Consider the following 26,097-nt stretch of genomic DNA (forward strand, 5'->3'; position numbering starts at 1 on the left):
TGCATGGCCAATAAGTACATTTCTCCAGAAAAAAAAAAAAAATGAATATACAAATCTGGGTTCCCAAAGGTTGAAATTTTAACTAACCATTGGCCCTTTACCTGGTTGGCCTCAAAGCTAAGGCCACTGCTGTCTGCCTTTTTGAACAGCCCAGATCATGCTAAGAAGGGGAGTAGTCAACCTCCCTAACTCCCCTTCTCAAAGAAAGGGTATGAACAAATACCCTTTCTCCCATCCCCCTCATCTGCAACTAATGTTAGCACAGCCTCAATTGTTTCTATATTCCCTGAGATCATAAAACCTTGGGAAAATAAAAAATGGCTTATTTTCACAGGAAGATTAAGAACCCATGTCATAAATGGGACTATTCGGAAGAAAAAGAGGCTATCCTTCTCTTTGCAAAGAGGTAAACTTTTCCTAGACCCCAGGACCTAAGGCATTTGCAGACAAGGGCTGACATGCCAAACCAACAGGAAGCGATGAGGTACCCATCAGCACAGTGTTGGGGGGGTAGGGGGGGGGCGGTGTGTGCGGTGGCATCAGGCTCCTGGGAGATGGGAGAGCAATCCACCCCCAGCTCTCACAATACCTAACCCCCAGACGAATCAAGCTCTTCCACATAAGGTGACTTTCTGACAGTTAACCGCCACAGCAGTCTCTCTAATCCGAGTCTCCAAGTCACCCGTACTCCTGAAAGAACAAGTCCGCCACCCGACTCCTACTGCCTCGTGATGACACCTTAAAGCGCCGGAGCTGCAGTACCTGAGCAATGACCACAGTCTACACTGGCTCCCTCACTCTCCAGACCTGTTTCATTTCCTTCAAAGCACCGATCACCATCTTCAGATCCCACCGCATGTAAGTGCTGCGACAGGCGTATCTGGTGCTCATTCCTCTTTCCAGTGTCCACACAAGGCCTGGCTCACTGTGAGCACTCACGACCTCTTGTTGGAAAGAGAGGAAAGAGGAGAGTGCGGAGGGGAAAAGGAAGCCATGTCTTTACAGCAACTTGGAGCACAGCTCAAGCATGCAATGCCTATAGTGATCTTGCGCACGTACTGTTCTCATACTCCGGGCTCCTCACCTCCACTCAACCCTAGTGAGGAGCCATTTTCCCCATGAATGATCTCCATACAATGCTGGAAGTTGGAGGAAAAGGCAATTTCCTCATTGGTTCTCAGCTCAAAAGTGAATGATTTTTTAAAAAAACAGAATAGATTAGCTTAGAAAAATAAAGGAATGGCAGGCATCTATAGCAATTAATTATGTAAGAGTGTGTATGTGTATGTATGTGTGTGTGTGTGTGTGAGAGAGAAAGAGAGAGAGAGAGAGAGAGAGAGAGAAGAAAGCCCTTTAATACATCTGTAATAAAGATTAAAAACTTAATGACTAACAGCTTCCATTTGATCCTCCCTCTTCTCCAAAGGACTTTTCTCCAGACCACATACCCTTATTTTCAATCTCTCTTGGAAAAAAAGAAATAGGAAATGGTATTGTATGGGTTTAACAGAAAGGAAGATTATTTCCTAAAGAAATATGGGATATTTCCCCCACTTATTTACTAGACTGATCAAAAGCTCAGACCACACTCAGAATTCATGAGGTTACCTTAGGCAGTGGGTAATGGATGTATTCTGCTCCACATCGACAGAAAGATCAAGAAAATCTTCATCTTTGCTACTAACCTGAAGCAAAAAAAAAAAAGAAAGAAAAAAGTCTTAGGCACAAAATACACAACAGACATATTATCTTGAACACTTAGAGGTAACCAAGACCATAACTGCAGTAAAAGTAGTGTGTGGCTTTGCATATTCACTGGCAATCATTAACCTTGGAAACCCAATCTACAGAAAATCCCAAATTTTCAATTTAATCATATCTCTATCCCAGCTTTGATTCAGAACTTTTTATTTTTTAATGTTTTTATTGAGAGAGGGAGAGAGAGAGAGAAACATAGATGAGAGAGAAACATCAATTGGCTGCCTCCTACACACCCCTACTGGGGATGGAGCCCATAACCCAGGCACATGCCCTGACCGGGAATCAAACCAGCAACCTCTTGGTGTATAGGACGACGCTCGATCCACTGAGCCACCCGGCTGGCTAGAACTCTTAATAATGAAAACTCTACCAGATTTCTCTTCCTCTCCATTCATTTCCTCCACTGTTCCAAAGTAGGAAGTATCAGACAGGTAGCCATATAGCTCAGACTGGCAGGATGATAAAAACAAAAATGGAAAAAGGACGAGACACGTAGAAAACCTGCTACTCTGAGGGTCAGCCCTTCGTTAAGTTGTCTGCACTTTCTGCCAATCCCTTGAAATCACCCCCTTCTTCCCATGTCTGCTCATTCCAACCGCATGAGGGACCAGGGAGCCTAATGCGCGAGGGCTGTAGAGTCACACCGGCTTCAGGTGCAGCTGTCCTTCGATACAAGACGTGGCCATCACGTGCAGAGCCCTGCACTGTCTGTGATAACAACTGGACCCGGAGCTGGCGTGGAGCCGAGACTCGCACCGGCCTGCCTGCCACTCTGGCCCGCTCTCAGGCAGGATGGCTCATTGGCCCGGGCTAGTTCTCAGCCCTCCACAGATCCAATTCCGGGCCTACTTATTGAAGCTCTCCGAGGAAGTGTATATATTCCAGCAGTTCACCAGCATTTTACCATCTTGGAGTGGGAGGGACCAATTATTCCTGCAACAACCTTGAGGTAATCAGTCAAGTGGCAACAAAATGAAAATAATATTCCTTTACGTGGGACAATTACCTTGGGACCCAATACTCCACTGCTAGGAAATTACCTAGAGAATTATTCAGAGACGTGAATACAGCTCTGATACTTGTGTAAGTCTACACAAGGTGATGTATTGAGACAGACTGCCCAGCGCCATATCCTGTCTCTGCCCCTTATTAAAGTGGATGGCTTATGGCCAGGTACTTAGCCTCTCTGTACCTCAGTTCCTCATCGGTAAAGTGGGGACAGTAAGAGTATCTATTTCATAAGGCTGTTTCTAAAGATGATATAAATAATACATGTTAAGTGCCTTAAGAGATAAACATTCAACAAATCATGAGGAGTAGAAAATGTTAAACGGCCTAAAATGGTTAAGAAGTTGGAAACAGTATACATACATGATGGGTATCACAGTAAATGAAAAAGTTGACTATCCAATTATGTGAATTAATTCCAATTTTGTATTTAAAAGGCCTATATATAGTGGTGGACAAAAGCAGGTTTATAATTTTGAATACACAAAACACAGGGTTAATTCTTGTATTATTATTTATTTATTATTGTATTATTTTCCATATGAACAAATGTAAACCTACTTTTACCCACCCCTGTATATTTACATACACACACACACACACACACACACACACACACACGTCTCTATCATCCTAATTTAATTTTTTATGGCACTTATTACTGCCATGGTAGAATGCATGAAAGGCCCCAAATCCTTACCATTGCCTAAACTAGCCTTTTTGCCACATGACTTTACAGATCTCTTATCAAGGGGTATGTTCCCCAGCCCTTGATTCTGCATTCAACCATGTGATATGCTTTGGCCAGTGGAATGTTGGAAGATGTGTTATAAGCAGGGGCTTGAATAAGCACTTGTGAAACTGCTCTCTTGCCCTTCTGTCATCACCATGAGGATTGGCCCACTGTTCCCAGGAAGATGGGACCCAGGGAGCAGAGCTGTTCTCACATCGGTGCCCAGCCAGGCCCAGCCTCAAGCCAAACCCCAGCTGGCCTGCAGACACACGAGTGAGCCAGATAAAATACAAACACACATGTTCACCCAAGTCCATAGATGCATGAATTATAATGCTAAATCATAATTGATTTAGGTCAGACTTTTAGGGTGGTTCACAACAAAGCAACAGATAACCAGTACAACTACAGCAGGTCCTTGAATAATGTGGTTTTGTTATGACATTGATGAGATGCCAGAGGAACTTAACTCTTATTTGTATCAATTAGCCAATGGTAAAATTGGTTTCATTATACACTAGAGGCCCAGTGCAGGGATTCGTGCACCGGTGGGGTCCCTGGGCCTGGCCTGCGGGAATCGGCCGAAACCAGCCCGGTGCACGGATTCATCCACGGCGTGTCCGGCCTGTCCTGCCCAGTCCCAGTTGGGGCCGTTCAGGGCCGGCCAGCCGGGCAGGGACGGTGGGAGGCTGGCCGGTCGGGAGGGCTCCAGAGCATGTCTGGCCTGTCTCGCCCAGTCCCTACGGCCAGACCCCAGCAACGTATTAGCCTTTTATTATATAGGATGTCCAACAACTGTAAAATATACATTCTTTTCGATTCAGCAAGGGTAACAGCCTTCCAGGGGTTTTCAGGCAATGTTAGGAGACATTTTTGTTGTCTCATCTTGGGGGATGCTACTGGCATCCAGCAGGCAGAAGCCAGAGATGCTGCTAAAAAAACAATAATGCACAGGGCAGCATCCACAACAAAGAATTATCTGATCTTAACTGTTAAGTTCCAAGGTTGAGAGAACCTGTTTTCAAGTACATTTAAGAAATTGGACCATGTGTTAGGATTTGAAATATGTCAAAATAAATTTAGAAAGATTGAAACCATACAGAAGATATTCCCTAGCCACAATGGAATTAAATTCTAAATCAATAATATTCAAATATCTAGGAAAATCCCAAATGTTTAAAAATTAAACAGCATATTGCTAAGTAATGTATGAATCAAAGAAAAAAATCACAAGAGAAAATTAGAAAATATTTTGAACTAATGACAACACATATCAAAAGTTGTGAGATGTAGCTAAAGCAGTGCTTAAAGGAAAAGTTACAGCTTTAAAATGCATATATTAATAAACTGTAGAGCGGAGACTATCTTTTCTGTTGGTCTAATTACTACAGCCCTAATACCTAAAATAATTTTCAGCATTTAGTAGGTACCCAATAAATATTTACTAAATGAGTGAATAAATAACAAAAGAATGAACAAGTAAAAAGATACCTAAATTCCAAGAGACATCAAGTGACAGGATTATGAATAATTTTCTTTTTATAAATTCTGTTTTCTTTCTTTTTCTTTTAATCCTCACCTGAGGATATTGTTTTTTATTGATTTTAGATAGTAAAGGAGAGAGAGGGACACATCGATCTGTTGCCTCCTGTACACACTCCAACCAGGGATCAAATCCGCAACCTAGGTATGTGCCCTGTGTGGGAATTGAACCGGCAACCTTTTTGGTATACAGCATGACATTCCACCAACTGAGCAATCTGGCCAGGCTACATTCTGTTTTCTTAAAATAATCCAAAGGTATTATATTTTTTAATTAACAAAACTTTTTCTAGAACCAAATGGCCCTTCTCAGGGGGTGGGGGGGAGGAGAGGGGAGAAAGAGGTGTATAGCCAACTGAAATCATACATAATTTAGATAGCCAGGATCAGGTTTTACTAAAACTGTTACAGCTGGAAGGGAGCAAAAACAAAGAAATGTTTTCTCCTGTTAGGCAGAAATCTTTTTCTCTACTCATTTTAGGAGATGGGAGGTGGGGGTGGGGTAAAAATTTACTGTAACTTTCTCAATTCCCAATGCGAACTGCTCCCAGGATTTAAGACTGTGAGAAAGCACTGCTCAGGTGGATCAACCCCGCTGGGAATATCAAAACACGGCATAAACCCTCCCACTTGGGTTTCTCTCTCTCCCTGCCCAGATTGACAGTCAAAAGCAACGAGTGATCAGCAATCTTTTTTTCCTTTCTCTCTTTCCAGAAAGCTGCCAGAAAAGAAAACCTGTTTCTTCCCACGCACAAGGATCTCATTCTGGTCTAAATGAAAATACAGCTTGTCTCCACGGAAACACAGATATCACTAAGACTCCAATACTCTCAGCAAGTACAGGCTACATCTTATTCTCCTTTCTTCCCCCCGACTGGGTTCCCAAAAATTCTAGTTTAAGAAGGGTGGAAGAGACCCTACTTGCTCTTCTCCAAAGTAATAATTACAAATTAATAGAACAAATTAATTTATAGGGTAGACATATAAATCACAAGCTTTGCTCAGTTTCTGAGTCATAAAAATCATATTCAAATGTGCTTTTAAATCCAGAGACTCCTTTCCTGGGCTTATTAGAAAAGGTGATCAGGCAGGAGCCCCATGCTGTTCAGCCAGAACCTGAAAATGCGCTGGCCTTGAGCAGTGCCAATACGGTGGACTTGGGACAAGTGGCAAGACAACCCACCTGGACCCCAGGGACTCAATCACACCTGGCCACACCACCCACCCCACCCCTCTTCTGTGAAGAGCTCAGAAGCCCTACTGGATCAACTTCTTTTAAAAAAAACAGGGACAGATCCAAAGACAGAGAAACAGCGATCAGGCTATCAATCCCCAGAGGGAAAGTAGGGGAAGGACTTGTATGCATGCATATAAGCCAAACCAATGGACACGGACAACAGGGGGATGAGAGCATGAGTGGGGGGGGGGGGGGGGGGAATGAGGACACATTTGTAATACTTAACCAATAAAGAAATTTTTAAAAATATATGTTTTTATTGATTTCAGAGAGATGAAGGAAAAGGGAGAGAGAGAGAGAGAAACATCAATGACGAGAAAGAATCACTGATTGGCTGCCTCCTGCATGCCCCCTACTGGGGATCAAGCCCTGATAGAGAAGCAAATGGTGACCTCCTGGTTCTCGAGACAACGCTCAACCACTGAGCCACACCGACCCCGCTCCCGGATCAATTTTAACCCCTGCAAACAAAGCAAGAAGGAGCTGTACTATCGGTAGTTAATAAAGCAGTTCTGTAGACAATCTCTGGCTCCAGTAACAGACAGAAATGTGTCTTAAAGCCACTGAGAAGCACTGAAAACCACCAGTTAGCAGAGCAAAGACTCCATGTTAATGGAAAGGAAGAAAATTAACAACAAAATTGAGCTCCAACGGGCCCTGCAAATCTTATGAACCAAGCAAAGAACCGCCAAGGCAGCACTGAGGCTGCTCTGTAAAACCCCCACGCCTCAGTTCTGAAGAGCCTTGCTCCAGGTTACCCAGGGAAGTCAGCACTGAATTACCCCCCTTAAAACAAGTCTCTCCAGGTCTACTGCAGAATGAAACTGTTTGTCTCCATAAATTGGCAGTTGACATTTGTACAGCAATCGCAAGCAACATTTACAAAGGGTGAGACTGAGGGAAAAAAAAAAATGATTGTTTTCTGAAAGCATGAAGGCTCCCACAAAGAGTTTTCCACAATTGGAGGAACTAGCAGCCAGGCAGCTACAATGGCGAGCTTCCCCGGGGGCTAATTTGCTGCTCGGGATCTGGTGCAGTTTCTTCCCACTGCGAGATTTCGCACATGTGGGGCCGGCAATTCTGACTGAAGCGCCTTCTGCAGGCTGCCTGCCCTGAGCAGAGGACCTTACTGGAAGGGGGCCTGCGTTTCTCATCCTGAGCAGGAAAGCTAAAACCCTAAGTGTTCTTTCACTCCAAGTCCTCAACATTTTACAGGACAAAAAAATAAAGCCTGCAGGTCATGTATTTCCTTAGAAAGTAGAGAGCTTTCTAACAATGAGAGCTTTCTAAAAATGGGATGCATCTCCTCCGGAGATTGAGTTCCCTGTCTCTGGACAGGGTCCAGTAGATGGCCAACTGGCCAGGACGACACAGAAGGGACTGGGGCACAGGGCGAGAAAGGATTAGGTGACTCCTAGGATCCTGTTCAATTAAAGGACCTAAGAAAATGGAGGTGATTATCCCAGAAAATCCAGGGGAAAAACACTCTTGCCTCAAATCATCTAGTACTCATTTGGGAGGAATTAATGTAAGAATCAATCTGATTGCCCCAGAAAGACATCCCCACATACTCTCATTCACTCCCACAAACCAACCATAAGTGGCTGGAATCCCATTATCACAAACTCTACAGGGTCATCCAAAATCTACAGAGAAATCTTTGGGCTCAAGATTTCCCCTCTATGGTGACCCTGCAGAAATAACAGACTAGTTGATAGCTTTTTCAATACAAATATTTGAGATGCAATATTTGCATTTGCTGGGATCACAGACAACAAAGAAACTATAAATAAAACTGAGCCTCCCAGCTGAGCCTTCCTGAAAATCCAGACACTGGAAGATGGATTTAGTCATGTGTTTATTTCAAAGATTTAAAAAAATAAAATAAAATAAAACCATTTCATTGATCCAAAAGCAGGCAAGAGAGAAAACAAAATATAAAATAGGTGAGTTAAATAAAAACAAAGAGTAGGATGGTAAAAACATATTGCCATTTACTACGCATTTCAAACACCACCACAGATGTTTCCAGAATGTGGGAAATTTTACGAGACAAATAACCTGATTTCTTCAACAAATAAACCGGAAGGAAAAAAAAAATGGGGGATGGGGTAACCTATAGATTAAGACAGAGACTAATGAAATGCAATGTGTGGACTATGTATGAATCCTGATTTGAATTAAGCAACTGCTAAAAAAATATATATGAGATGAAAAAATTCCAGAGAAACTGAGTGAATAATGGTTTAAAGAAATTATTTTAAAAGTAATTGTACTTATGTTTAAAATAAAAAAATTTCTTTCCTTTTAGAGATACAGAACAAAGTACAGTCCTCGGGTTACGTCGGACTCGATGTACGTTGTTTCGTGGTTACATCGCCATCTCCCATCTATTTATAAAAAAAAAAAAGTTCCATCATTTCGACGTATGTACATTTGTGCTTTATGTTTTTTATTATTGATTAACCACAAGTAAAGGTCAGGAATTGTTATCTTTCTTTTAAATTTCTTTTACTGTATCACTTCATTACTGCTGTGTCTGTGCTCCATGTGAGTGACATAGGTGGGTTCCAACTTACGGCGAAAATCGTGTTACGTGGCGCTGTAGGAACGGTCTCCGACGTAACCCGAGGACCTACTATAATGAAGAAACTACAAGTAAAATGATATGTTATCTAATAGACCAATTTGATGATGAGGGAGGGTGCAGGGAACAAGAGATGAACAAGATGGGCCAATGTGTTAACAATCACTGATCCCAAGTAATACACACATGGGATTTATTATACTATTCTAATGCTGTATTCATATGAATTTTACTGGACTGTAAAATACAAAGGAATGAAAGGAGAAAGGGAAGAAAGACAGCTATCTAGATAGATAAGTATCTGTAGAAAATGTTTTGGCAGGGTGTATTCCAAAATGTCCCATTGTTCTCTCTGGGCTAATGTGGGCATCTCTGAGTGGGAAGATTACTGGTAACCTTTAGTCTCTTTTTGCTTAGCTATGTCTTCTTCTTTTTTTTTTTTTTTTATACAATGAACAAATCAGAATGCTAATTCCAAAATTGTTTAAAAGGATAGAAGGAAGACTGAAAACGAAGAGCCTTCCATTTAAATCCACATTCTTGACTACTTTTGTGTAGAAAATGTTTTGGCAGGGGTTATAGCCCCTTCACAAAATCTGATGAAAGCTATTATCTCCTCAGAGAAAATGCACAATCCTACAGAATTTTTCATGCAATATCAAGAAACTTGAAGATCCCTGAGGAACCCGTAGACTTCCTATGCTGTTAGTAATTATAATAACTAGTAATATCTAACATTTTTTGCATACTTCCTATGTGCCAAGCATGGTTCCAAGTGTTTTACAGATGTTAACTCATTTAATCCCCCAGCAACCCTATGAGATAGGCACTGTCATCATCCCCAATTTACAGATGAGGAGAGTGAGGTCAGAGAGGTGGAATAATTTGCACAGGGCCTCACAGCTACCGAGTGGCTGAGCCAACATTCCAACTTGGCCACCTGGCTGCAGAGCCGGGTTCTACCTACCATATTTTGCAGCCACATACAGACTTAAATCAAGTATACCAAGCAAACATAACATCCTGAATCATATTCTGGAGATCACATCTTCAGATCCAGCTAACACCACGTGCCTACATACCATGTGCCAGACTCATCCAAGCACTAAGCTCACCGGGCCCTCACAACTGCAATGGAAGGGAATTGCAGTCTCCTGACTTCAAGCTCACCATACCACACAGCTGATTCCCTCAAAGTCAGAGAGATGGTCTAAGTCACACATGGCCTCCTTGGAACCAAAATCTTTTCAAGATAACTGGTGGAGGTCCGGTACAACAGTTCAATCTGTGGGCCCTAAAATTTGCCCAGGATGCAAAGCAATCCAGTTGCTAAGAAGTGCCCTAGTCACTCTACTTTAGCCAGTGGAGACAACTTAGATCAGCGGTTCTCAACCTGTGGGTCGCGACCCCTTTGGCGGTCAAAGGACCCTTTCACAGAGGTCGCCTAAGACCATCCTGCATATCAGATATTTACATTACGATTCATAACAGTAGCAACATTACAGTTATGAAGTAGCAACAAAAATAAATTTATGGTTGGGTCACAACATGAGGAACTGTATTTAAAGGGCCAGAAGGTTGAGAACCACTGACTTAGATGGAGATATGCTTACAAACCTTTGCACCTGAGGTTCATATACGTAGGTAGAAGTGTCTGCATGTACTGAAGACAAATGTTGACACTATACCACATTGCACTCACACGCAACCTGGCCTCTACAAATACATACGAGCTTACGACATGTGAGCCCGACCAATGCTTACAGTTTCACAGTTCAAGCATCGAGTTTCATTGGTGAGCGTTCCCTGAAAAATCTCATGGACCCAGGTGAGTTCTGGTTTGTTGTTCTCTGCAGGTTCGTTCATGTTGCCATTTTTTAATTTCCCATTTTGTTTCTCCTGTTTCTTCTCTTCCTGCAGGATGTCCGCAATAGTGTTTAGCAAATAGTTTAAAAATTCGTGAGCATCCTGCTGCATGTAGTTATCAAAGAGATCTGGAAAAGAGAGGGCCATTATTTCAGTCTCTGGTCCTTAAAAAGCAAACAAAAATGCTCAATTTTACAGGCGACACTTCAGTTTTTATATTGAAAGGGGGAACAAGTTTGCAATATATTCATCTCTTTTGGCAACTTCAATAGGTAAGTTTGAAAGGATTTTTGGTCATGTTCATTTTTTACTGCCCACCAAGAACTGAATTTCATGTATTTCCTTAAAGTCATCATGTAAATAAAAAACTAGCAAAATTTCTTTACTCCACAAAAAAAAAAGTAGAAATTACTTGATGTTTCCTGATAAAATATCAATATTTAATATGATGTGACCACCAATGATCAATTATTCATTCTGTAATTTATCCAGAGCAACCAGAGTCTCTTCCCAAAGATCACACTGAACCCTGGACCAGCCTGGAAGCAGCTTCATTGAGCACATACAGGAGACGAGGGATGTATGTGAGAATGAGTCTACCTGACAGTGTCCTGAAACCAACTGCTGGTCCCTGCCGTACGGACACACAATCTAGAGATGAGTGCAGCTGTGAGACTTCATTATCAATCATGCTCACAACGAGATGCAGGCATGCTCTGCTGCCTTCTCAGGTTACTTTTATTCTGGTGCATATAAGCTACAACACCTTTAAGAGGCAGCAATCAAATTAAATGAGACTTTATAAAACAAACATCTGATTAACTCTGCAAATCTGTTGGAGTAAGGCTGAAATCTAGGATAATCACAAGTTGCCATATCAAATATTTCTAGTCATAAAAATTACCAATGCAAAACTTCTGGAATAATCTAGTCTCTACCACCACTTGCCCGCCCTGCCAAAATGACAGAAAAGGCAGAAAAAAAATCAGGCGACAGTAGGACATTTTTATCATAGAAAGGTATCAATTTAATACCCTTTGTCTTAGGTAAATAAAATGAGAGGTATTATTTTTAAATAGCAGAGGCCCTGATTAGGAAATATGCATTACTTTAATCACTTATAACAAGTCTATAAGATAGTACTATTTCATTCAATGATTGCATCAATCTATTTCTTCCAATCAGTGCCCTGCTTAGAAGGCTGTTTTGGGCAAATTATCCTCTTACAATAATTGTACCTTCCAAATATGAAGCAAATAAAAAGACCATTCCAAAGTGAAATGGCAAATCTGAATTTTTAAAGCATATTTTTAATCTAGTTTTGTTTTATGTATACTGGGTAGAAAAGAAAAATATATTTTCTTTAAAAAACTTTATTTGAGCCAAAACCGGTTTGGCTCAGTGGATAGAGTGTCGGCCTGCGGACTGAAGGGTCCCAAGTTCGATTCCGGTCAAGGGCATGTACCTGGGTTGCAGGCACATCCCCAGTGGGAGATGTGCAGGAGGCGGCTGATCGATGTTTCTCTCTCATCGATGTTTCTAACTCTCTATCTCTCTCCCTTTCTCTCTGTAAAAAATCAATAAAATATATTTTTAAAAAAATAAAAAACTTTATTCGAGTAGTTGGCCATACTACTTCCCCCTGGGGGAATTGAAGGACTCATTCTGAGGATACATAGAGAACTGTCCATTCTCCTTATTTCAGACCTTGACACACATTCATCTGCACACTACTCACCATTCTCTTTTCTCAGCCTTGAAATGAACTTCTTTGGAGGGATCACGCCGACCTTCTTCTTCTGCGTGGCGATGCTGTGGAAAAGGTCTGCCAGGCACGTCAACAAGTTTTCCTTCTTTTTTTGCTGGGCCTTGTATGCCAGCACATTCTCACGGAACGGCCGGCAGAAGTACAAGGCCTGAAGCACAGAGTTACAGTAGCACGTGTTCCCGAACTGCCAAAGGACAACAGGTCTGGTTCAGATCACGGCCCAGGACACGCCACCTCTGGAAGGGGTCGGGAGAGGGAGAAGGCCCCCCTCCAGGAACCAGCCAGCCCGGAGTCCCTGCATCAGAGTCCTGCTCGCCAAGCCAGAGAACGAGTAACACCGGGGACCAGCTGACCAGCAGGGAATGAACCCAGTCTGCAGAGCCTGGTGCCTCTCTAGCCCATTACCATCTCTTAAAAGGTCAGAAGCACTCTGCCTGGATAAAAAAAACTAATGAGACCTTCTGGTGCTTAAAAAAACTCAACATAACACGGAGGCCCAGAAAGGCGGCTGGCTAAATAAGAGATACTACAACGCAGCACATCAAAACTCCTCTGACAGCAAAAAGAAAAACCCCAATCACAAAGAAACCCAGGAACCAGGAGCCACTTGCTCAGATGCAACAGCCTGAACTGAATGGGACTTATTTCAGTTTTTCTCTCAAAGATGCTAGCAGCCTGCCCACTGGCTTCAGACCACATCTCCTCGCTTTCTCCAGAGCAACATAAGCAAGGAGGTGCCTCCTTCAGTCAGCCCACAGCCTCCTCCCTCGTAACTCCTAAATCATCCTCGCTCTTGCTTCTGCCAAGATGGCGATATGATAGCCCTCAGCGCTTGGTCTCCTGCAGTCAGATCAGGGCCCCTGCAGGAGTATGTGATGCCTCTCAAAACCCACAGACACGCAGATGATGATTAAAGAGGGAAAAAGTCGTCATCTCGCTGGCTTTGCTGACTGGAAAACCAACTCTCTAAGAGCACAGCAAAGACGATCACTTTAGAAATTTTCCTACACGTAAAATGAAAAGGGAAAAAACTAAGGAAATAACAAGATTAAAACCATTGATAGCAAAATGCTGTGTAAGACTGAAATAGAACATGAGCATCTTCTCAGGACTGGCTGTTGGCTTGCGTGCCGTTTACCCAGCAGCCAGACAGATGCTCCGCCATGCTTACCGTGACATTTCTACGTATGCTAAGATAGAACAGCTCCTATTTTTACATATTTTAATCTACTTGGACACAATTATGTAATAGGAGGCAAACTTTTTTGGTGTGTGTTAATCCTCACCAAAGGAAATTTTTTCCATTGCGTTTTAGAGAGAGTGAAAAGGAGTGGAGAGGGGGGATATGGGGGGGTTGGAGGGGGGGGAGGATGAAATATCACCGTGGGAAAGACACACCAATTGGTTGCCTCTCACAATCACCCCGACCGGGCCAGGGATGGAACCTGCAAACCCAGGTAACGTGCCCTTAACCGGAATCAAACCTGCAACCCCCCAGTGCACAGGCCGATGCTCCAACCACTGAGCAACACCAGCCGGAGTGAGACAAACCTCTTTTTAAAGAAAAGCTGGACTGCCCATGAATTACCTTTCAAAGTGAACATACAGCTATTAATGAATTTAGGTCTCACAATGCTCCCACAACCTAAGCCAGTGATGGTGAACCTTTTGAGCTCGGCATCTCAGCATTTTGAAAAACCCTAACTTAACTCTGGTGCCGTGTCACATATAGAACTTTTTTGATATTTGCAACCATAGTAAAACAAAGACTTATATTTTTAATATTTATTTTATATATTTAAATGCCATTTAACAAAGAAAAATCAACCAAAAAAAATGAGTTTGCGTGTCACTTCTGACACGCGTGTCAGAGGTTCGCCATCACTGACCTGGCCTTAATTCTTTCTTCCCCATAGTCTGCACTTGTATTCTCCTTAGCCAGGGCAGAATTCCCACAACTTGGATATCTTCAATGAGCATAAGCAGAGGCCTGTGCACAATGGCTAAACAATAAATTGTATTAAAATGAGAAGTCAGCATTTCGTCAGCACAATGCCCTGTATCCCCGTACTTCCTCCTTCCATTCTTTTCTCTTTTACGCAATGTGGTGCCTTTACCCAAATACCCTCTGTAACGCTTGGTCTTGATCCAATGGACAACTCCTGGAGAAGAAAGGAACTAACATTCACCAGGTGTCCACAATGTACTACAGCCTCATGTCAAGGTCTTCAACGGGAGCTCTGACTGACCCTTCACTATAAACCATTGATTTCCACTTTACAGATGGAGAAAGGAGGCTCAGAGAGGTCAAATGACTTGCCCAAGATCAGACAGCTAGCGAAAGGCATAGGCAGAGCTCAGACTTGGGCCTGTATTACTTTGAAGCCAATATCCATTCTATTATAATCACAGGTAGCATTCACTTACAGAGAATATTTCCAGCCTCCTCCGTGGAAATGACTGCCTATCCCACCTGAGTACTGACTGACTGTGCTCAGAGCAGTTTGTTCCAGAAAATCGGGTGCTTGTGAGTTAACACCTGGTGTCACTTACAGCTCCACCTCAGAAGGAAGCTCATGAGGGTGGTGGGTGATACTGCCTCACTACTTGGTCATAATCAGCTTTTCAAGGAAGCAGAGCCTGGCAAGTCGGGCCATAAACAAGGGAGCAGTGCTGAGCACAGATGAAACGAAGCCAAGGAATTTTGAGGTAAACTGGTCCCCCACCCCCTGCCCGTGCTTCAGGTACCACCACCCAGTTATACTGTTAAACACTTACCAGTGATGAGTTGGAAACACTTTTAAAACTCCGATTGTGCCCTGACCGGTTTGGCTCAGTGGATAGAGCGTCAGCCTGCAGACTCAAGGGTCCCAGGTTCAATTCCGGTCAAGGGCATGTACCTTGGTTGCAGGCACATCCCCAGTGGGGAGGTGTGCAGGAGGCAGCTGATCGATGTTTCTCTCTCATCGATGTTTCTCACTCTCTATTCCTCTCCCTTCCTCTCTGTAAGAAATCAATAAAAATATAAAAAACAAAACAAAACTCCGAACTCCGATTGTACTGATGTATCTGAAACAGACTGCCTGAGGAGTCTATACATCCAGAGGACAAAGAGAGAGCATATGAAAGCAGATTTCGCTACAGAAGTTAATAAAACCTCCTGGCAAAGGTATGTGTACAGTGGAAATCCTTTAAAACAGCGGTCGCCAACCGGTGGTCCATGAGGTCCAAAAGGTTGGTGACCGCTGCTTTAAAATATGGGTGGGGGAAAATGAGAACCTGACACAATAATGCAGTAGTTAAACCAGTGGTTCTCAACCTTCCTAATGCCGCGACCCTTTAATACAGTTCCTCATGTTGTGGTGACCCCCAACCATAAAATTATTTTCGTTGCTACTTCATAACTGTAATTTTGCTACTGTAAACAATATGTAATTATATATGTGTTTTCCGATGGTCTTAGGTGACCCCTGTGAAAGGGCTGTTGGATCCCTAAAGGGGTCGAGACCCACAGGTTGAGAACCACTGAGTAAAACCCTTCTTTCTGAGATAACTCACATTTTCAAAATCTGGACTAAATTTCCCCCTCCCCAACATTTGCCACTTCTGGTAACTAAAGAGCATGAACAATTATCTAAAAATTTTTTATGAAAATGGCAGTGGAGCCCTAGCTGGTTTGCTCTGTGGTTAGAGCGTCCGCCCTCAGACCAAAGGGTCTCGGGTTCAATTCCTGGTCAAGGGCAACCAACATACCTTGGTTGCAGATTCAATCCCTGGTCCCAATTGGGCATGAGCAGGAGGCAACTAATCTATGTGTCAATCCATGCGTCTCTCACATGGATGCTTTTCACACTCGTTCGCGCGCGCTCACACTCTCTCTCTCCCTCCCTCTGCCCTCCTTTTCACTCTCTAAAAAAAATATCCACACTCCTGGGGTGAGGATTAAAAAAAAAAAGAATCAGAGAAAGACAAGTATCACATGATCACACTCATATGTAGAATCTAAGTAACAAAATAAACTGATGAACAAAGCAGATCCAGAGAGATCCAGAGACATGGACGCATAGAACAGAGTGCAGAATCTCAGAGGGAATTCAGGAGAGGGTGGGTGGGTGAGAGACAATCAACCAAAGGCCTTGTATGCATATATGTATAACCCATGGACACAGACAATAGGGTGCTGAAGGCCTGGGGCGAGGGGCTGGGTCGTGGGGGTGAGCTGGAGGGGGTGAATGGGGGGGGGAGGGGGACATACGTAATACTTTCAATAATAAAGAATTATTTTTAAAAACGAAAATGGCAGTGAAATTGCTTCAAGTATTTTAAAATATTTGATAAAAATAATAGTTTCAACAATGACGATAAATTAAACAATAAAATTATAATACATTTTAAAATACTTACATTGACCAATCCGAAGTAGTGCTCATTGACGGGAAACTGCTCTGGGCCGATGTCTTTTTCCAGAGCAGAGGCATTGGTGCCCTGCAAGAGAAAACACCGAGAGCTCTGCTGCATGTAAAAGAGACAAGAAAGTAAAATGATGCTTGAGAGGCCACTTGAGACAAGCATCTCCCCTGGCTGCCCTGGTGTTCGATGTTCATGCGGAAAGAAAAGGGGTCAGAAGTAAAGCAGCCGTAAATCCTCTCTTCGTCTAACTTAATCGTCCCTCAGATCTGTTCTTCCTGACTTCAATTCTCTTCTACTGAGAAAGGAGGTTCGAGACAAGCAAATGAGCAAACTGTCACTAGGAGCTTCTGAACAGCCTGGCTGGTGTGGCCCAGTGGTTGAGCGCCAACCCATGAAGCAGGAGAACACGGTTCGATTCCCGGTTAAGGCACATGCCGGGGTTGTGGGCTCGACCCCCAGTGGGGGGCGTGCAGGAGACAGCCGAATGATGATTCTCTCTCATCATTGATATTTCTAGCTCTTCCCCTTCCTTCCTCTGAAATCAATAAAGACATTTTTTTAAAGGGCTGCTGAAGAGAACCTTCTAAGCTCAGATAGCGTCAGCCGCTTTAATAATCTTTAGTGGTTAGATTTGGGGTGGGCAAACTTTTTGACTCGAGGGCCACAATGGGTTCTTAAATTGGACTCAGAAGAAGGAGCTGCGGCCGTTTCCCAACGTTGCCATGTTAACACTGCTGCTGGTGAAGGAGCGGAGGGGAGAGCAAGAGAACCCTCCGTTCTTTCGGCTCCGCGGGCCGGATAGAACAGCCGAACGCGGGCCGTAGTTTGCCCACGGCTGGGTTAGAATCATGCCATCGCTTTCAAAGTCAATGTCTTCATTCTGACAGATGGGTTACACACCCACAGATCGGGCACCATTCCAGGCTCTCCCAATGGAACAGTGGACAAGGTGGACTTGGGTGCCTGCTCTCATGGAGCTCACGTTTCAGTGGAGGAAGACAGAAAAAGCCAATACACTGGACAGAGGTGGTAAGCGCAGTGGAGAAAAACAAAGTAGGAAATGAGGATAGGGGGCCAGGGAGGATGGGGTGAAGGGGAGGCATAGTGGAGTGGGTGGTAGAAGGTGGACAGTTGCAGCTTTAAGTAGGGTGGTCAGGGAAGGCCTGACTGAGAAAGTGAAATGTCCAAGGAATATTGTGGATAATGGAGGAGTACGATTTTAAAAACTAACAATTCCCAAATGCATCAAATTGGTAAGCCACATGAACCCAACCAACTCTCCAACACAATGACAGTAACAGCTGCTGGGAGCTCCTACCATGTGCCAGGGACTGCGCTATTTATTCTCACAACAATCCTAGAGGTACGACTATAATCCGCATTTAACAGATAGACCAGATAGCTCAGAAGGGTTAAAAACCTGTCCGAGGACCACAGTGGCAGAGCTGGGACTTGAACCGGGAGTCAGACTTAGGAGCCCGAGAGCTTAACCAAATGCTACGCAGAGCAATCCTATTGATAAACACCACCATTTACTGAGCCCCACTAAGCAGCAGGGGGCACCAGCATTACCACCTTGATTATCATTCCTCCTGGGGGCCTGGGTGAGTGCTGGGATTCTGGGAAAACTCAAGCAAAGTTCAGCGCCACAAGGTAAGGAGTTTGAGGGCGGAGGGCAGGATCAGCGCCCTGTGCACAGCGGCTCCATCCTACCACCTTCTCATGTTCTCAGGCGTCATGAGGACCCCGGTTCACAGAATCTCACACTTAGGAGGGAGGTACTTTGAAAAGGAAGAGAAAAAGAGACTGTTACGTTTTATTAAAAAAGTAAACCTGCTGCTGCTACTTATTCTGGACTGATGTAATTATCATCTCCGGTCACAGGAAGAAATGGTCAAAAAGTGGGCTGAGAACCAGTCAAAATGGTCACATGTCAATAAACACCATTAAATGCAAAATAACCCAATTCTATGCAAAGAAGAGCAGCAGAAATAGCACGTGCCAGCCCCTTATCATAACATTCTGTTTTCCCTTGTTTTCTAGGTCCACATGCTGCTCCATGATCCACATTCCCGTCCCTTCAACTAGGATGGAATTCTCTGGTCATCTGTGTGCACAGCAGTTTCACTACTGCCTTGTGTGCACGCACATGAGCACATGCGGGGTTTTCACTGCCTTCACAATAATGCAACCCCAAATACAAGGCTAAATTTTTAAAATAATACTTATAAAATAACTAGAGGCCCTCTCACAATCCAGGACCCCTCGGGGGATGTTGGAGAGCCGGTTTCTTCGGCCGGATCCCCATAGGCCAGGTGGAGGGACCCCACCGGTGCAGGAATCCACCAGGCCTCTAGTATGCATGTAAGACAGCCGTGGGCAAACTACGGCCCGTTTGAAATGAATAAAGCTAAAAAAAAAAAAAAGACCATACCCTTTTATGTAATGATGTTTACTTTGAATTTATATTAGTTCACACAAACACTCCATCCATGCTTTTGTTCCGGCCCGGTCCAGTTTAAGAACCCATTGTGGCCCTCGAGTCAAAAAGTTTGCCCACCCCTGGTCTAGGCATTAACCATTTCCATAGGTTCATTTAGTGGCCAAGTGCCAACCATTTCCAACTCTGTACCTCCATCCCAGAAACCTCCCTTCTAAGCTCATTTAGACGGGATGAATACTGACATTTCCACAAGCAGTCAAAATCAATCTACCCAAAACTAGAGCTTGCTCTTTTCCTTCCCCCCAATTCCAATCTTTTCCCGGTGTTTCTCCACTTAGTAAATGGCAATGCCACCCTCCTCCTGGCTAGAAACCTTGGGGTCGTGCCCGACATCCCCCTCTGCACTCTGCACCCATCCATCACACTGTCTTATTGACTCACTCTCCTTAAATCTCCCAAGTCCACTCGCTTTTCACTCTCCGGCCACCAGCGAGGCCAGGCTACCAGCATCTCTCCTCTGAATTACAATAGCTTCCTAAGTGGCCTCCAACATCCACTCCACTCACCTCTAACCTTGCTGTCAACACAGCAGCAAAAGTGCTCTTTTTAAATACAAATCTCCAGTGACTTTCACCATGTCTCCTGCGCCTCTCGCTGGCCAGTCACTGCCTCCTACACTGGGCCTGTCACAATGGCCTTCGTCCTGTCCCTCAAATATCTCAAGTTCCCTCCCACCCATCACCTGAGGCTCTTTCCTGCTTCCTCAGTTGCCCGTACCTATCATCCTCTGGGAATTCTTCCCTGATCAATCCTAGATTAGGGTCGCCTGTGACAGACTGAATCATGGCCCCTCAAAAACATCCACACCCTAACCCCTGGAACCTGTGACTATGTTACCTTTCATGGCAAAGGGGACTTTGCAGGTATGATTAACGTAAGGATCTAGAGATGGGGAGAATGTCCTGGATTATGTGGGTGGGCCCAGTGTTATCACAAGGTCCTTGTAAGAGGTAGGCAAGAGTATCAGTCAGTGAGGAGATGGGACATCTAAGGCAGAGCTGGAGAGATTTGAAAATATTACACCACTGGACCTGAAGATGGAGTGAGGGGCCATGAGCCAAGGAATGCAGGCAGCCTCTAGAAACTGGAAAAGACAAGGAAACACATTATCTCCTGGAGCTTGGGGAAGGTGTGCAACCCTGCTGACCTCCAGAGCTAAGAAAACTAATCTGTTTTATTTTAAGCTACAAGTTTGTGGTAATTTTTTACAGCAGCAATAGGAAACTAATACACGCCCCCCCCCCCACACACACACACACCCTATCTATTCCCCACTCATAGCATCTTGCATGTCTTCCTTATAGTATTTATTCCAACTGTTATTTATATAATTAGAGGCCCGATGCACGAAATTCATGCAAGAGTAGGCCTTCCTTCCCCCGGCTGCTGGCACCCGGACTTCCCTTGCAGCCCCAGCTTCATCCTGAAGGTCTTATGGAAGGACATCCTGTCTAATTAGCATATTATGCTTTTATTATTATAGATTATTTTTAAATATGATTTTATTGATTTCAGAGAGGAAAGGAGAGAGAAATATCAATGATGAGAGAGAACCATTAATCAGCTGCCCTCCTGCACATCCCACACTGGGAATCAAGCCCACAACCCAGGCATGTGCCCTGACTGGGAATCGAACCGTGACCTCTTAGTTTATAGCTCAACACTCAACCACTGAGCCATGCTAGCAGGGCAACCACCTTTTTTTTTTCTCAACTGTTTGCATTTTTCTACTATGAGGATACATCATTATTTTTGCCATGAAAATTTTTTTTTTCACTATATGACGATTCCATACTTTATTTAAACATTTCCATATGACACATGGCTTTCACACTGTTTACTTCAAGTTTACCTATTGAATTATTTGTGAAAACATATTATTGAACTTCATTTTATATATTTTTTTTATTTTTTTTTATTAGTTAAGGTATTACAAATGTGTCCTCATCCCCCCCATTAACCCCCAACCTTCCCCCCACCCCCCCCCCCCCACCCCCCGCACACTCATGCTCCCATCCCCCTGTTGTCCATGTCCATTGGTTTGGCTTATATACATATATACAAGTCCTTCGGTTGATCTCTTCCCCTTACCCCACCCTCCCCTACTTTCCTTCTGGGGATTGATAGCCTGACCGCTGTTTCTCAGTCTTTGGATCTGTCCCTTTTCATCAGTCTATGTTGTTCTCTATAATCCACAAATAAGTGAGATCATGTGGCATTTATCTTTCCCTGACTGGCTTATTTCACTTAGCATAATGCTCTCCAGTTCCATCCATGCTGTTGCAAAAGGCAAGAGTTCCTTCTTTTTTACCGCAGCATAGTATTCCATTGTGTAGATGTACCACAGTTTTCTAATCCACTCATCTGCTGATGGGCACTTAGGCTGTTTCCAAATCTTAGCTATGGTGAATTGTGGTGCTATGAACATAGGGGTGCATATATCCTTTCTGATAGGCGTTTCTGGTTTCTTGGGATATATTCCGAATAGTGGGATCACTGGGTCAAATGGGAGTTCCATTTTTAGTTTTTTGAGGAAACTCCATACTGTCTTCCATAGTGGCTGCACCAGTCTGCATTCCCACCAGCAGTGCAGAAGGGTTCCTTTTTCTCCACATCCTCTCCAACACTTGTTGTTTGTTGATTTGTTGATGATAGCCATTCTGACAGGTGTGAGATGATAACGCATTGTCGTTCTGATTTGCATCTCTCAGATGATTAGTGACTTTGAGCATGTTTTCATATGTCTTTAGACTTCCTGTATGTCCTCTTTTGAAAAATATCTATCTAGGTCCATTGCCCATTTTTTGATTGGATTGCTTATCTTCATTTTGTTAAGTTTCATGAGATCCCTGTAAATGTTGGAGATTAAACCCTTATCGGTGGTATCATTGGCAAATATGTTCTCCCATGTAGCGGGTCTTCTTGTTGTTTTGTTGATGGTTTCCTTTGCTGTGCAAAAGCTTTTTATTTTGATGTAGTCCCATTTGTTTATTTTCTCTTTAGTTTCCATTGCCCTAGGTCTAGGAGCATTATCAGAGAAGAAATTCCTTCGGCATATGTTTGCGATTTCGCTGCCTGTGGATTCCTCTAGTATTTTTATGGTTTCCTGTCTTACGTTTAAATTAAGTCTTTTATCCATTTTGAGTTTATTTTTGTGTATGGTGTGAGTTGGTGGTCTAGTTTCATCTTTTTGCATGATTTGTCCAATTTTCCCAACACCATTTATTGAAGAGAGTGTCTTGACTCCATTGTATGCTCTTGCCTCCTTTGTCAAATATTAATTGGGCATAGTGGTTTGGGTCGGTTTCTGGGGTCTCTATTCTATTCCATTGATCTATATGTCTGTTCTTGTGCCAGTACCACGCTGTTTTAAGAACAGTTGCTTTGTAATACAGTTTGATATCTGATATTGAGATCCCACCTACTTTGTTATTCTTTCTCAGGATTGCTGCAGCTATTCGGGGTCTTTTTTTAATAAAAAGTTAGCAAACTAACATCCTACAGACCAGTTATCTAAGGCCCACAGAGAACACCTCAGATCTGGACTGGCCTCTTCTTTTTTCTCCCCAGTATGAATTTGCCTTTGATTTCGGTCACTTGCTCTCTTGTCCTTCATTTCTTGGCTGAGGCCTGGCTGCTGATATCCAGCCTGCCTACTTGCTCGGGGTGGCAGAGAGAATCAAGCAAAACAGGGATGATGTAAATTGTAAACTGTAAGATGCATTATAAATCCAAGAGCCTGACCTTCCACTGCTAGCACCCAGCACCATGACACAAAAGGCAAATGAGAGGCATTGAAAATAACTGTTACATGACCAGATGCTGAACAAAACACCGTCCATGGCAGTAAATCACAGGGTCTGCCGATCTAAGTAACAGAGTTCTTATTTCCACCAATAAAAAAACCTGGTAACCTTTGAAAAACAATGCACCACACTTTATTAAAAATAGAATCAGGGCTGGGACAAGTTCCAGCAAGAGGACGCCAATGCTGGCTCTTCAAAGCACTTCTGAAAGCAATTCTGCGACTGCCTGGGGGTGCTAAAAAACACAAACAAACAACAACAGCTCGGGGAGGATGAATCATAAATGCATGGGATGGGTATAGAAAGGCATTTCTGAAGATGGCGGCATAGGTAAACACCGGGAAATTATTGCCTCACACAACAATTGAAAATTACCGCAAAGGACTGAGCAAACATCATCCAGAACAACAGGAAGGCTGGCTGAGTGTAAATTCCACAACTAGAAGGAAAGAAAAGCACGCTGAGAGCCAGAGGCGCTGAGGAGGTGAAGTGCAGAGGTACGGCGGCGCGCGCGCGCGCGAGGAAAGGGGGTGGCGCCTGAGGACGCGGCTGTCTTTTTGAATCACAAACTCCCGACGGCTCTGAACTCCGGTTCCGGGAAGTCTCTGGGGACCCAGGTCTCATACGGGGAGAAGCTGGTCTGTCCGGCAGCGAGCGAACTTGAGGGCGGCTTTCCCTCAGAGGTGCTTGCAGCCGTTACCGGAACACTGAGACGCGCGACTCCGGGCGGAGAATCGGCCATGGCCGCTTTCTCCGCCCTCTGACTCCCTGAGACCCCGCCCCACCCAGGCTGCGGCAGAGGCTTTTGCATGTGAATGTACCTAACTGCAGCCGAACCAGGCAGACCTGGAACTTCCAAGAGAAGGCCCAAGGCCCCGCAGCGGCTTGCATTGCTTCACAGCTGAGCCTCTTCGTGGCTCCTGCTGTGTGGCCTCAGGCAGAGGCTGAATTAGCACCTCCTTAGATCCAGGAGCCACTGTACCCAGTGGTCAGAGGGGGTCCATCCAGACTGCAACTCCTCAGATCCATAAGGGACGCACTCAGGGAGCAGACTCAGTGAGCACCAAAGCCCCACTGAAGCAAGTCTTGCCCCAGAAGGGTGTCTTCAGCACAGAAGTTCTCCCACTTTAGACACAGCTGATTCTCACAGCCAATTGGCCTGGAGGTCAATTCCTCCCAGTGATTCTACAACAACCAAGGCACCAAGAGTGTCCACCCCAGGTAACTGGGGAGGCTGAGCTACTGGGCCCTACAGGACACCTGGCGCACAGGGCCAGTCTATCAACACAGGGAAGCTGCCAAAATGCGGAGACAAAGAAACAGGTCACAAATGGCAGAAATGGAGGAAAGCAAACGATTGGATATAGAGTTTAAGGCCATGGTTATAAGGTTTTTCAAGAATTTTATGGAAACCGCCGATAAATTTAATGAATCCCTCAATAAGTATAGTGAGACCATGGAGGACATGAAAAAGGACCAACTAGAAATTAAGCATACACTGACTGAAATAAAGAATAATTTACAGAGATCCAGCAGCAGAAAAGAGGATCCCAAGAATCAAGTCAAAGATTTGAAATACAAAGAAACAAAAAATACCCAACCGAAAAAGAAAAAAGAAAAGAGATTCCAAAAATATGAAGATAGTGTAAGGAACCTCTGGGACAACTTCAAGCGTACCAACATCAGAATGATAGGGGTACCAGAAGGAGAGAGAGGGCAAGATATTGAAAACCTTTTTGAAGAAATAATGACAGAAAACTTCCCCTACCTGGTGAAAGAAATAGACTTACAAGTCCAGGAAGCGCAGAGAACCCCAAACAAAAGGAATCCAAGGAGGACCACACCAAGACACATCATAATTAAAATGCCAAGAGCAAAAGATAAAGAGAGAATCTTAAAAGCAGCAAGAGAAAGACAGTCAGTTACCTACAAGGGAGTACCCATACGACTGTCAGCTGATTTCTCAACAGAAACCATGCAGGCCAGAAGAGACTGGCAAGAAATATTCAAAGTGATGAATAGCAAGAACCTGCAACCAAGATTACTTTATCCAGCAAAGCTATCATTCAGAATAGAAGGTCAGATAAAGAGCTTCACGGATAAGAAAAAGCTAAAGGAGTTCATCACCACCAAACCAGCATTATATGAAATGCTGAAAGGTATTCTTTAAGAAGAGGAAGAAGAAAAAGGAACTCTTACCATTTGCCACAGCATGGATGGAACTTGAGAGCGGATAAATACCACAGGATCTCACTCATTTGTGGAATATAATGAACAACATAAGCTGATGAACAAGGACTGATCCAGAGACGGAGAGGCATTGATTGGACTGTCGGGACTTGGAGGGAAGGTAGGGGAGGGTGGGGGTAAGGGGGAAAGATCAACCAAAGGACTTATATGCAAGCATATAGGCCTAACCAATGGGCATGGACAACGGGGGGGTGAGGGCATGAGCGGGGGTGGGGGGGGTGGGGGGTAGAGGGTAACGTGGGGACAAGGACACATATGTAATATCTTAATCAATAAAAAATATATTAAAAAAAAAAAAAAAAAGAAAGGCATTTCTTCCTAAAGCAATGTTTTTACCCTCACCCGAGGATATGTTTTTGTTGATTTTAGAAAGGAAAAAAGAGAGAGACAGAGAAACATTGATCAGTTGCCTCCTGCACAGGCCCAAATGGGGATCGAACTTGAAACCTAGGTTATCAAACCCGCAACCTTTTGGTGTACAGACGACACTCCAACCAACTGAGCCACCTGGCCAGGATAAAGCAATTCTAAAAGCAATGTATGAAAAAAAGATGTTAGAATGTCTTCCTTGGGAGTGAAAAAGTGAGACAGAGGGAGGATATGATCAGGACAATGGCACTGCAAGG

The 26,097-nt window shown here is 43.8% G+C and overlaps 1 protein-coding gene across 7 annotated transcripts in view; it reads right to left on the reverse strand.

The window, feature by feature from the left end:
- Nucleotides 1–26,097, reverse strand: part of USP46 (ubiquitin specific peptidase 46) — a 100,864-nt gene that overhangs the window by 57,828 nt on the left and 16,939 nt on the right. For 4 of the 7 annotated variants that reach the window (XM_036333802.1, XM_036333789.1, XM_036333780.1 and 1 more), the window contains 4 exons: nucleotides 16,907–17,014; nucleotides 12,473–12,686; nucleotides 10,633–10,862; nucleotides 1,609–1,685 (listed from right to left, as the gene is read on the reverse strand). In XM_036333802.1, the coding sequence (XP_036189695.1) occupies nucleotides 1,609–1,685; nucleotides 10,633–10,862; nucleotides 12,473–12,686; nucleotides 16,907–17,014 (629 nt within the window). The remainder of the gene's footprint in view (nucleotides 1–1,608; nucleotides 1,686–10,632; nucleotides 10,863–12,472; nucleotides 12,687–16,906; nucleotides 17,015–26,097) is intronic. The other 3 variants (XM_036333800.1, XM_036333788.1, XM_036333795.1) reach the window with 1 other exon arrangement.

This window comes from Myotis myotis, unplaced genomic scaffold (genome assembly GCF_014108235.1).
Source record: "Myotis myotis isolate mMyoMyo1 unplaced genomic scaffold, mMyoMyo1.p scaffold_m19_p_1, whole genome shotgun sequence".
Taxonomy (NCBI): Eukaryota; Metazoa; Chordata; class Mammalia; order Chiroptera; family Vespertilionidae; genus Myotis; species Myotis myotis.